At 46.2% G+C, this 14,508-nt stretch overlaps 2 protein-coding genes across 3 annotated transcripts; one reads left to right on the top strand and one right to left on the bottom strand.

Annotated features, from left to right (window-relative positions):
* Nucleotides 1–1,665: 1,665 nt before the first annotated feature.
* On the bottom strand, nt 1,666–10,695 carry LOC6595043 (alpha-protein kinase 1). 2 transcript variants are annotated; one of them, XM_026994915.1, is made up of 7 exons: nt 10,527–10,685; nt 9,935–10,433; nt 5,682–5,942; nt 5,486–5,594; nt 5,269–5,406; nt 4,684–5,201; nt 1,666–2,739 (listed from the first exon to the last, which is right to left on the bottom strand). In XM_026994915.1, the coding sequence occupies exons 2-7, from the start codon at nt 10,032–10,034 to the stop codon at nt 2,231–2,233; spliced, it is 1,635 nt and encodes a 544-aa protein (XP_026850716.1). In that variant the 5' UTR covers nt 10,035–10,433; nt 10,527–10,685; the 3' UTR covers nt 1,666–2,230. The 2 variants fall into 2 exon arrangements, with proteins under 2 accessions (XP_026850716.1, XP_002020370.1); XM_002020334.2 differs by lacking the exon at nt 1,666–2,739 and having other exon boundaries at nt 2,949–5,201; nt 10,527–10,695.
* Nucleotides 10,696–11,953: 1,258 nt separating this feature from the next.
* LOC6595044 (ATP synthase lipid-binding protein, mitochondrial) lies at nt 11,954–14,297 on the top strand. The gene is made up of 3 exons (XM_002020335.2): nt 11,954–12,061; nt 12,869–13,073; nt 13,739–14,297. Exons 1-3 carry the CDS (start codon nt 12,014–12,016, stop codon nt 13,900–13,902), a joined length of 417 nt encoding a protein of 138 aa, XP_002020371.1. The 5' UTR covers nt 11,954–12,013; the 3' UTR covers nt 13,903–14,297.
* Nucleotides 14,298–14,508: the final 211 nt, after the last annotated feature.

Below are 14,508 nucleotides of genomic sequence, written 5' to 3'. Positions count from 1 at the left end.
AAATTACAATTACAATACAATTATATAGTATATAGGTAGAGTATGAATACATTATCTATTCATTTATTTTGCGTTTCTTCGTTATTTGTATTTTTATTATTATTATTATGTATTTCTGAATAGTTATTTCTGATTTATCGTAGGTTGGTTTTTTTTTGTTTTGCGTTTGCGTGTGGTTTTGTTTTGTTTTGTTTTTTCGTTAATTTTACATACATATATTAAATATATTTACGAACATAACAGCAGTCTTATATAAGATGACATACACTTAAACATATAGAAGTATATGTGTATAGTATATAGTATATATATATATATATATATAAAGAAATATACATATTCCATTTATTGTATTCATTAGAGGGTTTTGAGTTGATTTATCCGCTGTCCGAACGTTAGGGAGCGTGCCCCGGCAGGGAATGGCACACGCTGCCGGGACACTCCGCGCTTCGGTGTGCCGAAGACACCTTTCCGTTCCGTTTCTGCTCACATTTCCTTTTCCGTTCTATATAAAAGACGTTTGGCTAAACTAGGGCGCTCCGTTGGGAGTCGCCGCTTAAGCGTGAGTTCTTAAAGATATTGTATATTGTATATAGATGTATGTATGTGTATCTGTATCTGTGGCTACCCATGTGTGTGTGATTCCTTTTTCTTTAGTATCTATTAGGGACGCAGAACTATTTAGTATGTTTTTTTTTAAGACGCTGCGCGTCTGCGAAATGCGCTCTGAAAAATTTGTTTTGGCGGCTGACTAAATTGAGTTTTATCTCAATGTACGATTGATGTAAATTTATGTTAAAAATGTCATTCCATTTTGTTTTTGTTTTTGTTTTTTTGATCTGTTTTGAGTTCTTAGGGATGCCCGATGCACAGGCTAGGAAGTTCGATTGAATTTTGTAGGCATGCATGCAATACTTCTTCTTCTCCTCCTCCGCCGCTTGACAATGAAATAATTCACATCAAATCGACGTTACAATATACATATATTTCACGCGCACACACACATATCTTTATATAATCGTATATATCGTAGATCTATTGTAGGGACGTTCAAAATCTATAGCTATACAAGAATTACAATTACAATTACAATACATGCACGGAAACGCACTCACAAAAAGCTACAATTATAATTTATAAATTAGGTATACATTTACAATCTTTACACACACACACATATATATATATAATCGTATAAGAATCCATAGCGTTATCTATAATTATAATACTATAACTACTGTAGAGTTATTGTGGCTCCTAAGCGGAAACGGTTGCCATCACCAGACGCGTGATGGCTCGTGGGCTCGGGGCTCGTTGGGTTCCCCTAAATTTGTAGCTAACTAATTTCTGTTTGAAATATTCGACATTCTCCATCTTGAATCGTTCCATTGGCTCGCACAAAGAGTCACAAGGATCTTGGCAAGTTCAGGGCTTCGCGATGTGGAATTTTCCTAGTAAGCGACGGTATTCGTTAGCCAATTGGTAAAACTAGATGGTATGGGCCAACACTCTCACGCCCTGGCCCTCCTCTTAGATATATTCCTTCATGTAGTTCAGAGGATTTTGTTTCCCAGACAGTTGGTGCGCATTGTTTTTTTTTTTTTTTTTTTTTTGTCGTGTTTTTAGGTTCTTGATGCATGCATGAAATCAAAGAATTAATTTAACTACAATAATGACTAGTTGAAGAAGGATCTTCAAATGTATTTTCTAAATTTTGTGTGTACAATTCTCAGTTTTTTTTTTCTTTTCTTTGTTGTAAGAACTTTTTTGTAAGAATTTTCTAATGCAGTTTAGAAGAAGCATTTCTTAGGTGGCCAATTTTATGTACAATTTCCTTGTTAAAATTTTTGAGATTAGTGTAATTTGTGTGTGTGTGTTTATCTGCGAAAAGCATGGAATTTTCTTTCGTTTTAAAGATACTCTCGTATTTGTGGGCTCTTTCCTTTTTGTTTTCTTTGCCAAGTGGAAAAGTTTTCTTATGATTTTGTTTGCGGTGCAGCGTTCATAATAATTTCTTTCACTCTCCCTCTATCTCTACCTCTGCATCCTCCATCTCTTGGTCCTCCACCTCAACTCCCTCATCGACCTCATTGACGAATCCTCTTGCTCTGCCATTCTTTCCATTCGGTTCGGTTCGGTTTGTTAGTCAGTTTTTAGTTACTACTTCATCACAGCCAACTCTACGCGGCGCTCAGCTCAGTCCGCTCTCCGCTCTCCGCACTCCAGCATCTCAATTGATGGTTTTCTTGAAGAGATTTTGATGTATGTGCTCGTTCTGCAGCGCGCACATTTGGCCCACAGCAACGCCCCGCAGGCCACCGCCTGCTCCCACAGGTGCCACCACATCGGGCGCCTTGGGAGACGCCGACGCCGAGGCCGACGAGGCAACGCTGTCGGCCGTGGCCGCTCGCAGGGTGGACAAGAACTTCTCTTTGATGTCTATTGACGAATACTTGTGCTCAATAAAGGTGGGCGAGATCTGCATGGGCGTCATCCCACTCCCGCTTCCACTTCCACTCCCGCTGCTGCTACTGCTCCGGCTGGAGGTGGCGCTGCTGGGGCCTGCCGATGGCCTGAAGGAAGCGGCTGCTGTGGGCCTCTTGGCGGCAGTGGCAGTGGCTGCGGCAATAACCATAGTGGCACTGGCACTGACACTGGGCTTGGGGCCTTCGCTGGTCGTGTGGAGGTGGTTGCTGTTGGTGCTTTTGTGGTTGTATGAAGAGCAGGAGTAAGAGGTTTCTGCAATAGGTAGAGAGAAAAGGAAAAGAAGTAACGAAAAAACATAAAATCAAAAGAACACAAAACGAAAAAAGAACCACCAAACACCTTTGACAGAAAGGGAAAGGGATGGAAATGATAATTAAACAAAAATATTGCACTAAAACGTAAGAGGGCTCGGGTTCGAGTGCGAGCCCGAGCTCGTTCATAGACCAATCAAATCGGAGACATAAAATTCGATATTGTATAATTAAAATCAATTTGCTAATGCTTAAAACATAAATAATACTTGTTGTCGAATACGAGTAGGAATAGGCCGCAAGACAATAAAATGATTGAGTTTCTAATGCGAGTAGAGTATTGCGTTCCGCTGTTTGTATATTATTACAATTTGTCCTTCGTGCTTCGCCTAGGAGGGGTGGGGTTGCTTCTAGGCTCTATTTTCTAAATTAAACGTTTAATTACAAATTAAAAGGAGATCAGCAGTCGTAAATAGTTTAATACAAGCGCGATAGTCATTGCTACATATAATCATCATAATAAATCGTTTATAAATCCCTCTTTTTTCAAATATTGCACAAACCATCAGATTTGTTGTTTCTGCTCTTCATAGATCGGGATTCTTGTGGTTTGAAGAACCAAGGTTTACAAATACATTTTAAATACAGAACTTATCCCTGTCTCTGGTTTTTTCTAAGCAAGTCTATGCAGTCTACGATGGTACGATGTTTAAAATGGTGTTTCGGTGAGTGACTTGTGGCCCACTCAGATCTTGGCGGCCTCTTAAGCTTAATATCATGTCATAGGTTAAGTTAACTAAGGGATAAACTACGGTTCGAACGATTGCAACGAGCTTGAGAATGTTTCAGGGGGTCGGGGTCTATCTGTTTTTCGTATACGAGGCATGTCAATGCGGCGGCGGTTGCTGCTGGGCCGGCTGGGGCAGCTCGGGCGGCGGCTCCAGCGTCAGTTGGCGATGCATCAGTAGCTGCTTTAGTATAGGCTACGTTTCGTCGTTGGCGGCGCCAGCGCCGACAACTTCAATGGCCGCCACTGTGACAGTGGAGACAGCATTGGCTGCCGCTGCTGCTGAGATCACATTCGCCTCTTCTGCTGCCTTGCTGCTGGCTTCTGCGATGGTGGCTATGACCGCAGCCACGCTTTCCGAGATCGCTTCATTCAGCGGCGGCTCATCCGTCTCCATCGGCTCTATGCCGGATATGGGCTCCATCTTTCCCTTCTTTATCAGTGGCGGCTGCTGCTGTTGCTGCTGCAATTGTTGTTGTGGCGTGGGCGAGCTGCTCTTGCTGCTGTTGCCGCTGACGCTGCTCGTAGGACTGATGGGCAGCGCATGATGCTGTTGCTGTTGCTGCTGCATCTGCTGTTGCAGTTGCAGATGATGCTGTTGCTGCTGATGCTGCTGTTGTGCCTGGACTGGCTGCAGGATCTGGCTGGGAGTGGTTGGCTCTTGCAGAAGCAGGATGCTGGTCTTCTGGTGCTTCTGCATGTTCGAGGTGAGCGAAGTGAGCAGCTGCTGCTGTTGCTGGTGATGTTGCTGCTGGTGCTGCTGCTGCTGGTTGTTGTGGCCACTGGTATTCGTCGTGGAGGTGAAGGTCAGCGTCTGGGTGTTTTTGGTGGGCGATGTGGCTGGCGTGAGTATGCCAAGGTTTACCAAGTTTGGCAACGGCATCTTGTTGGCGTTGTTGATGCTGCTGTTGATCACCGTCGGGCCATTGCTGGTGGTTTGCTTGACTACTTGGTCAACGACATTGGGCGCCACTACAGAGCCACCGTTGGCCACGTTGGTGGCGAGTTTGAGTATCTTACTGGCCGTTGCATTGGCAGCCATTAGGTTGCTAACAGTCTTGGGATTTGCGTTGTTCCCATTGCTGTTGCTGCTGTGGCTATTGGCTTTAATGGATACTAAACCGAGTGTGCTGCGCATTAAATTGTTGTTGCTGTTACCTGTTGCTGAGCCGCCATTCTGGTGGTGGTTCTGATGCTGCTGCTGCTGCTGTGGATGCGGCTGGTGTTGCTGCTGCTGCTGCTGCTGAGATGGAAGATTGGTCAGGGTGACCACGTTCCCAGTGCTGAGCTGCTGCAGCATATTGCCACCCCCAACGATGGCAGTGTTCTGGCTGCTACTGCTGGTGCCGTTGTTGTTGTTGTTGTTGGACAGACTGCTGCCTCCATGACAGCTGCTGGCGCTGCTCGACATGTTGCTAATGCTCGACGGGCTCAGCGAGCCAAGCGACTGCGATGGAGAGTTGCTGCGCTGGATGGCGGGCGGAGTGGGATTGGAGCTGCTGTTGGTGCTGCCACCACTCACGGAAGAAGATGCGGCGGCAGCCGCAGCATTGGCCACCTGCTGGGTGGTCAGAACGCTCTCGGGCTGCGCGTTGTGGGTGTGGAGGGCATGGTTTTTCAGGCCCTGCGCCGTTTTGTAGCTTTTCCCGCAGTGGCATTTGTAGCCCTTTCGCACTCTGTGGTGGAGTAAAATTATGAGTTTCTAGAGCCCAATTGGGAGTCCCCTTTGGGTGGACTGCCTACCTTCCGTCCTTTTTGTGGCCATTCTTCGAATGGTACTTGATGCCGTTGACGTTTTTGTAGCGTTTTTTGCATCCGGGCACAGGGCAGGCGAAGGGTTTCTCATTGCCAGGCGTGCCATTGCTTCCGCCACCGGAATGCCTATGTGCGGAGAGTGCGGAAGGCTTACAATCATCAAAACTTTTGCTTTTTTAGAGGTATTTAGAGAGATAGAACGAACCTGCTGCCATAGCGCATGATAAACTCGGAGCTAAACTCCTCGGTGGTCCAGGAATCATTGCTGTCCTCGGACTCCGTGACAACCATTTCATCCTCGTCCATTTCACTGCCTAAAATATCAGAAAAAGAGCAGACCCACAGATTACATTATCAGTTCCACGACCATGGCGAGTCATGGGGGGTCGGTCATCACTCACCTGTGGGCGTGGTGCTGCGATTGGACGACGACATGCTGTAGCTGTGGTGCTTGATGGCCAGCTTTCGCTTGAGCTCCACATTGCCACTGCCGTGGCTGCCGGCATTGCTGCCGCTATTGGTGGCAGGTGGGGCGGTGTTGTTGGCCAGAAAGGTGGCGGCCTCCTTGCGGTTGTCCTCCGTGACGAAGCGCAGGACGTAGCTCAGGGGCAGGCAGGCAGGCTGGGCCTGCTCCTTCTGTTCGACCACCTTAGGATCATAGTCTGGAGTGGGCGATGAGAGAGAGGAAACAGAAAAGAGACGAAAGAGGGGATGAGCTAATTGAAAATGACATTTCGAATATGAATCCAAATCTGAATCGGAGGAATGCGGGCCGGCGGACCGGCCGGTCGACAGAAACCTGCATCCAAATTTATTTCGGCTCGCCCATATTTATTAAATTGTTGTACTCGTATTTGCAGTGAAACAAGTTCAAGCACTCGGTACACGGCGACACGGCTACACGACCGACACACAGACCCACAGAAGCAGTAATTTATTGTTAAAATGTTGAAATAAGCAAACAGACGAGAGTGCACGTACAGAAACCCCAATTTAATGCCGCTGCTGACGCATTTTGTGAGGGTTCTGTTCTGTCTGTTCTGCCAACTGCAGGAGCGGGCCGTAGGGGGGCAAGCCGAGCGAGCACAGCTCATGTGTCTGGCTGCTAGTCGCGGGACATTATCTTATCGTTTTAACGAAACATAAGCCCAGCAGTTTGCTTAATCAGAGAGTGCATAATAGCAGCAGCTCGCAGGTGCCCGGTGCCCGGTGCCGTCCATCTGTCCCAGCTCTCACGCAAAAGCTGAACGCTTTCGGATTTTCTGGGATTGTGTGCGTAACCTAACCTCCATGAGCGGACTACTACAGCGGTGCACGCTTTATTTCTCAATTAAATTACAGTATGTGCGTAAACTGTGTCACAGCGGCGCACGATCATCATTCATCGTGTGGCCTGGGGCACCCAGCGCTGTAACAGAGCAGAGTGTTTACAGTTGGGGCTGTTTATCCTTAACAATCTTATCTTTACCGCTTCCTTTTCATGGATTTACAGCCCTGCCTCCCACATTCGATTATATTGCGATAACGTTGAACATTTGATTGATTCGCTTGATATTATAGCTATAGGTATAGGTATAGGCTTTGGGTGTGTGCGTGCCGTACGTTTTCGTCAATTCGTCAATTAAATCATTTTTGTGCGTAAGTGTGTCAGCACGACCATTCATTACGTCACTCAAAGCCAGAGGCCCCATGCACTGTAACAGAGCGTTTACAGCGGGGGCCTAACAGCTGTTTATCCTTAACGATCTTTCGATTGCAGCTCTGTCTGCCACCCACATTCCAGGCGATAACGATAGCGCTGCATTTTAATTGATTCACTTTGAATGACGTGCAAACACAAAACATATGCCGAAACATATGCTTAATTTAGCAGAATCCACACACCCCCACGAACTCCCCTCCCCGCTAGCTAACGCTATTCTTATCAGGGCAAGTGGTGATTAAAAACATTTGCGGCCATGATTTTATGTCTACGTGCCTTGCAATCGATTGATGACACATACACATACAAAGAGAACACATCGATATTAAGTTTATTACGCACATAATTCCACGTACCGCCCATAGTTACTCAAAGATACATGTTAATATTCGATTGTGGCATATAAAAACAATTTTGGCTGACAAAATCGCACAGAAGCCGCCCCGCCCACGGCCACCACCCCTCCCCCCCCTCTCTTGCTGTTGAGTTTTCTGCTTCAAAGTGCCATTCGCACACGGCGTCATTTGCTACGGTCAAATCAGTTCAACATTTATTTTGCATTCATTATTGTTATTATTTTGTTGCTGTTTTTGTTGCTTTTGCTAGTTGATAACCTCAAGCAGTCCCTCTCAGTATCACAGGCAGTCTCTCCGCGGTTCTCTTGCCTTCTCTCGCACACACACACGTCTCCCGCTGTAGGTGACACTTACTTGCTCTTCGACTTTTTTACAGACAGCTTTTAAACAAACAATATGATCTATGTACACACAATATATACTGCCTATATACCGAGTATAGTATATCTTTCGTATTTGTATTTTAAAAACAAAATAAACGCAGATGCCGCCGTTCCTGCCGCTCCCTCCCCACCCATGAGTCATGCACTTGTTGCAGAATTTCGAGCAGATAATAATTACAAACACACACAGACGAACAAGTGTACACATTGTTTTTGGACGGACCAATCAGACCAGCAAAACAACAAAACTTTCCAATAGATTCGAAAGCATTCTTTGAAATTTTGATAAAAACAAAGACGCAAAAGTCGTTGACTTGACGAATATTTTGGCAATGTCTGTATGCTGAATTTGCAAATGTGCAGACAGAAACGATCATGTTATCTTCGTGACCCGGCGCCATGTCGAATTTCGAAAATCAAAAGCGAGACGAAGCGTTCTTCCTTACACCCCCAAAAAACACACACATCAACATAGTACAGTTATTTGGGACCCAACAGGTGCCTGGCAACTGTGAAAAGGACAAACGTGAAGGTCTCCCGGATGGCGCGGTGTTGCCAGGGCAACGCCAACGCCCAGCGCTCGACGCTCGACGAAGCGTGCGGGCTTGATAAGACATTGACGGCAAACCGAAACGAAACCCCACTCTGCCCACGCATCAAATGTCCTGCGAGATAATGAAATGATAGGCATTTATAATCCGGGCAAATGTTCGCTTCGTTCACGTAATGGAACCAAGTCACACCGACATGGATAATGGATTGGGGGATGGATGCGACTGACAGGGGCAGAGTAGACGCCATGTGGGCGTATGCTCGAGCTTTATGTAATGCCCGGGGCCGAGGCAGGCCGGGCCGGGCCGTGGAGAGGGAGAAAGCCTGCCCGGGCAACGCCGACGCCGCCATTGCTGTTGTATGTTGACCGTTATCACACTCACTCGTAGGCAACAACAAAACAGCTGCCAACGTAACTGTAACCGAGTCAGCTGAGCCCCGGGTAGCCACCCCTACATGAAAGCGTATACATATACACTATACATAGATGGAATACAAACAAATGATGCCCCGCACCACCATTTACCCACCCCCTTGAGCATGATGCTACATAACGCACAGCACACACAACCCCCAAGCCCCGTTGCGACCCACAATTGAAGCCAAGTGGCAACACTGGGCTTAATTTTATTGATTTTCTCTCTGCCCACCCCACCCCTTTAATACCCGCTTCAGAACCAGGTACCTGAGCGAGCACCCACACGCTAAAATTAGAAATTGTTTATATCTATGCACTCAAATGGAGGGAGGGTGGGGTGGGGTTCGGAGGGGGAATGGGTTCCGACAGCCGGTACAAGTCCACACATACAGAATGATTAATTAGGGTTCACAGGAGAATGGAGGGCGGACGTAACCCAGTCACGTGTGTATTCAGAGGCCCAACTTCGGACAATTGTGCGTGGGCGACCGACCAGGGAGTCTGTGAAAGTAGACCGCATCTCCGATTACTCGCCAAATGCATAGCTGCTCTGATACACCTGCCGCGACAGAGACGCGCGCGCTCAAAACCCAAGCCAAGCCATGCGGACAGGTCACAGAAAAGGGCGCTTAACATGCCGGTTCCATAGTACAAGATGCTGTGTTGGCCTCACGCACACCATCACACGTTCACACACTCACACACAATCGCACTGGTGTTGTTGGTTTGTTGTTGCCTGAATGGATCACCGGCTTTTTGCTTGCTTTTGTTTTGCTTATAATACGCGCTCGCTCGCACCAACATGGTAACATGGTTGTATCCGATCATGGCCAGAGGAGCAAGCGCACACCAATCGAATGCTGTACTTGCCGAGGTGTGCGTGAGGTACACACAGGTAAGCAATTGTCTGCCTATTGTATATGCCGCGTGCATATTTAGGCCTGGGTCAGCATCGATTTTCCCCCGAATAGAATCTGAACTGTCATTAATAACTGGCTTTAGGCCCAATCGTCCAATAGAAACAACATTCACCACACAACGGGCGTACACCCGCACACCAATTCACTCACTCACACACAAACACTCTCGCAACACATGCAGATACGCCGCACCGCACCGCGCATCATGTATGCAAACGTATATACATTGTATATGGTATATAAATAAAATAAACAAAACACACCGCTCGCTTCGATGCATCACGCGACTACTAAATGATTACTCCCGTGTCACAAGTGCTCACCTATATGGGTGTCCTCGATGTGTGATATTAGATCGCTTAAGCTTGGAAATGTGATGCCGCAGCCACTATATTTACAGACGTTGATCAGGAACACGGCCATATCACTCTATCACTCGAGTCGTACGACGATGACTGCGTTGTAGTTATGTAAAATTGTTCGAATGAATACTGTTGTTGGTGGCGATGGTCGCGACTATCGAGTATCTATCGATAGTCAGCAGCGAAACATTCTAGCGGTTGATGCGGCCTGTCCGATATAGCCTATAGCCTCTCAATTTCACTGTATTTTTACTGATATCCAAGGATTATGGGTATCTGCTAAATGCAGCAAATTTTACAGTGATTTGAAAAACCGCGTGGCGTGGCTCCCGGTCGATGCAGCCGATGCCCCTGTTGTTGCTACTGCCGTCTCTAGTTGGCCTGGCTGCGTGGTGTGGTGTGTTTCGGTCTCACACACACACACACTCATGCATAAATGCTGCTGTTATGCAATTGAGGGCTGCAATGACACACAAACGGGGAGCGGGGCGGCGAGATTGGCTGTTAGATGTGGCCAAACAAGCACGGGGAAAATCACAATTTATCTACTTACAGCATTCTGTGTCGATTGTGAAGCCTTGCAGTTGCAGGAAATTAAAACATATTCGAAGCGACGTGACGTAGACACCAACGACACGACGACGCGTTATGCTGCGGCTGTAGTTGTGTGCGTGGATGTGGTGAATAGGCCAGAAACGGAACGGGCTAGAGTGACCAGGGCTAGAGTGATAGATTCGATTAGCTGAGGATGCAAGGCGGTTGTAAGTAGAGAAATACATTAAATAGCTAGTAATTAAGCTAGATAAAATGTTCTGCTTACCTTAGCTGAAATTAAATAGTACAAACATTACTATCGATTACATTACAATAAGTTTTAAATTGACCCGCCCGACTATCGGAACTATCGCCGACGCAATTAGAGCAACTCTGGTGCCAGGACTGACAATTCGCCATTTTCAATTCCCAGGAGTTTGACAATTTAGACGTCTCATGCCGTGAAAATTAATAATTGTTAAAATCAGCTCCGAAGTGATAGCATCAAGCGTTGAAATTTTGTGATAATAAAGCAAAAACCGGCGTCGCATTCCAGTATCGCTTCCAGTACACCACGGATGGACCGGCGCAGGCTTGCATTTACCGCAAACTAGTTACAATCGCAATTCAATTTCGCCACTGACGCCGCTATTAAGGTAATTGACGGAAAGCAAAAAAAAATAGTGCAGCAAACGGATCTCAGTGGACTCGAATAATGCCATTTGTTTATAATAAACACTTAAATTAGTAGGTTATCGATAGAATCGCGTGCGCGCGCACCTTTCCCGCTCGTGGAATTCACCACGCAGACGTCCAAAATTTTGCCAGCACAGGGTAAAGTTATATTTCGCGTTCAATACGGTTCCACTGTTGTTAAGGGTTTGTTCGAAGTGAGTTCTGCGATGGAATTGAAAACTGCTCAGCTGCTACCGCCGCCAGCGGAGCACCCCCCCTGCTGGTTGAATAATCAGTGCTCGGAAAGAAAATGCTTTAGATTATCTTGCGAATGTGAATGCAAAGTGCAATTAAGTGGAAAAGTGTGAATTATCAGTGGAAATTGTACATTTTCTCGAAAACGTGTCGAATGTCGCCATCTTGCGGCACACACACAGACACACACACACATGTGACGAGAGGAATTGCCAGTGCTCAATAGTGTGCCTGTGTGTCGAGACGTTGCGTCACTGAAAAAGTCGAACAGCAAAGTAAATTGACAAATTTGCAAGAAAACTAAAGAAAAAGGTTTTAATTTCGCAGAATTAAACTAACACGTGAATATTAACGTCGAGTCGCGTGAAAGTCCAGTGCAAAATCAACTTTTTCCACCCATTACGTAACATTTTGCAGGCGGTAGCGGCAGCAGCAGCAGCGACAGCGGCGTTTACCAAATGCAAACTTATTTATCGCATAGAACCTATAGTTTATTTCCATCTATATCTTTTGCAGAGCTCCGTGCGCTAGCTTCAATTTTGTCGTAAGCCAATCAAAAAAAAAAATCAACTGAAAATGTTCGTGTCGACAGTCTCTCGCATTGCCCCCGTTGCCAGGAGCGCCGTAAGTAGACGAAAATGTGACGTTACTCTTGTTGTGCCTTTGTGCGAGATAAAATTGTTTAAAGCGTGTTACATAATCAATAGCTGCATCGATTTTCCTATTTTTTTTCCCTCGATATGCATAAAAATCTATGTTGGCGGCCGCTTACATCGGCGCCCCTTCGTGGTGAACTTCCAATCGTGGAAACACACACAGTTACATAAGTTAAGTTGCAGGCAAAGTTTGAGGTTATGTCGAGAACGCGGCTGGAAACATAATTTAAATGCAATTAAGAGGAAAGTATATTAAATTGTACACTTTTCAATCGAAATATAATAAATTTGTTGACCAATTAGTGCCTACAAAGAGCCTCACATGGCATTGTATAACCACCAACCGTATCTATCGTGCGTGCGCCCTTAGTTGAGGTTAGAACAGGTGAAAGCTTTCCAATGGCGAGAGGAATAATTCAACTTTTGTTTATGACATTATTGATAATCCGGAAATCCATTCGGCCGTGCAATCGAATAGCGTCAGTGGTCATTGTCCGTAACGATACAACAACAAATGCAGTTGCCAAAATATCAAACCTAAATTACTCAACGATTGCATAACTTGGCAATGGCCGGCCACCTATGCCTCCTATTAAATAAGATTTTTCTCAGACGGGGAAAAAGCACAATGAACTGACGCCTCACTCTCAAAGGGGGTGGACTGCTTCTCTTATCACTTGGATACACTTTTATCTCAAGCAAAGTACACAGCAACTAACACTTATCCGCATTCTTCTTATATAATAACTAACTCTATATGTCTTCTCCTTTGCAGCTCCTCGCCAACTCCAAGCAGTACTTGCGACCATTGAGCAGCGCCGTCATCAGCCAGAGCCAGACCTTGGCCGCTCAGAACACAACCCCAGTTGCATTACTGCCACAAATCAGGTCATTCCAGACCTCGCCCGTCACCCGTGACATTGATTCGGCTGCCAAATTCATTGGTGCTGGTGCTGCAACAGTCGGTGTCGCTGGATCCGGTTCGTATTGGTTTTGTTGTTACTCCCATTCCCATGGCTCATACCCACCTATCATGCGTGGCCCTCCGCCCATGTTACGTCCCGGCTCTTCACCTCCTTCAGTCAGTTACAAACTAGCATCTGGGGCACACACAACGAGTATCTGATTACTCTTACTTTGCCCCGGGAAGGTCTGAGATTTGGCCAAGCCTCCTTGTGTTGTTACAACATGCAGTGCATCGAGAGGTGCCTGTGTGTCGGAGGCTTAATTTCCTAGCAGGAAACCTGTGTGATTGCAGGACGAAAGTACCAGAAATACTGCGGCTTGGCGTTGCCATCGGCGCTCGCGTCTGACTGCCGCCTTGTTGCATTGAAAACTTTCGTGGCCGGCTGTTTTAGTGCAATGTGCTTGCTGCAAAGCCTCCGGGCAACGCAGAACTCAATTCAGACTAATCTGTGACTGACTGGCGTCAGCAAACGAGGCGAAAGACGGAAGACAATGGCTGGGCAGGGACCGCGTCGGTTGTGTTTACACGATGTGCAACAGAACTCGTATAAGCACAGCCCGAGCTCTTCGGCTGTTGCCGGAGATCAACTTTCATTTGAGACGTTGACTAATTGAATATTGTCTTTCTTCCATGTCCCCTACATGTTTCCGCGTCCTTGACAACAAACCAATGCAACAGGTGCTGGTATCGGAACAGTATTCGGTTCCCTCATCATTGGTTATGCCAGGAATCCATCCTTGAAACAGCAGCTGTTCTCCTACGCCATTCTGGGCTTTGCCCTGTCTGAGGCCATGGGTCTGTTCTGTCTTATGATGGCTTTCCTGCTGCTCTTCGCCTTCTAAGCGCGCATCGAACGAATGCTCGTCCTTGTTTCCTGCAATCGTGCGTGTGTGTGTGTGTGCGCTCGGCTGAGGGCAGACGCGGGCATCCGAGCGGCGGCAGAGGGGAAGTAACCAACAACCAACCAACCAACAACAACACCATCGTTCGTTTTTCGATTATTAATGATAAAAATGATTGATTGATTGATAGCAACAAGAACATCCTGTACAACTATCTAATTATAAAATAACAACCACAACCACATAATATATGTAATTTTGTTTTTAAAAAACATCCGAAACACCCGAAACGTAGTAATCGCCTAAGGAGAAGAACAAAGAACACACTTTGAGTTAAGTTTAAAACGATATCAGCAGAGCGGAGCGGAGCGCTAATAAACAATTCTGGAAGAACACATCACTGCGAGAACATAATGCATTATAGAGATCGATCGGATCCAATCGAAGACTAGAGAACAACACATTCACGATCAAGATTGTAACGAAATGTATACCGAACAGCTTAATCTGTATCTGAATCTGTATAAATTGAAATTAGATTTTAATTGAAGCCAGCTTCAGACTCATCTCCGCCAGCCCCACACCCCACACTCACACGGACGAGGC

Source organism: Drosophila persimilis, unplaced genomic scaffold (genome assembly GCF_003286085.1).
Source record: "Drosophila persimilis strain 14011-0111.01,24,50 unplaced genomic scaffold, DperRS2 tig00000000-arrow-pilon, whole genome shotgun sequence".
Lineage (NCBI taxonomy): Eukaryota > Metazoa > Arthropoda > Insecta > Diptera > Drosophilidae > Drosophila > Drosophila persimilis.
Note: the sequence above shows the minus strand (reverse complement) of the source record. Positions and strands in the feature narration are given on the sequence as shown.

Bases quoted from the DNA above. Each gene is read 5' to 3' on its own strand.
- LOC6595043 (XM_002020334.2), bottom strand. From the start codon at position 10,034: ATGGCCGTGTTCCTGATCAACGTCTGTAAATATAGTGGCTGCGGCATC. The intron at 5,943-9,934 runs GTGAGCACTTGT...CGCCCACTCCAG, and splicing joins CATCGAGGACACCCATATAG to ACTATGATCCTAAGGTGGTC. The intron at 5,407-5,485 runs GTTCGTTCTATC...CTCCGCACATAG, and splicing joins ATCATGCGCTATGGCAGCAG to GCATTCCGGTGGCGGAAGCA.
- LOC6595044 (XM_002020335.2), top strand. From the start codon at position 12,014: ATGTTCGTGTCGACAGTCTCTCGCATTGCCCCCGTTGCCAGGAGCGCC. The intron at 12,062-12,868 runs GTAAGTAGACGA...TCTCCTTTGCAG, and splicing joins CCCCCGTTGCCAGGAGCGCC to CTCCTCGCCAACTCCAAGCA. The intron at 13,074-13,738 runs GTTCGTATTGGT...CCAATGCAACAG, and splicing joins AGTCGGTGTCGCTGGATCCG to GTGCTGGTATCGGAACAGTA.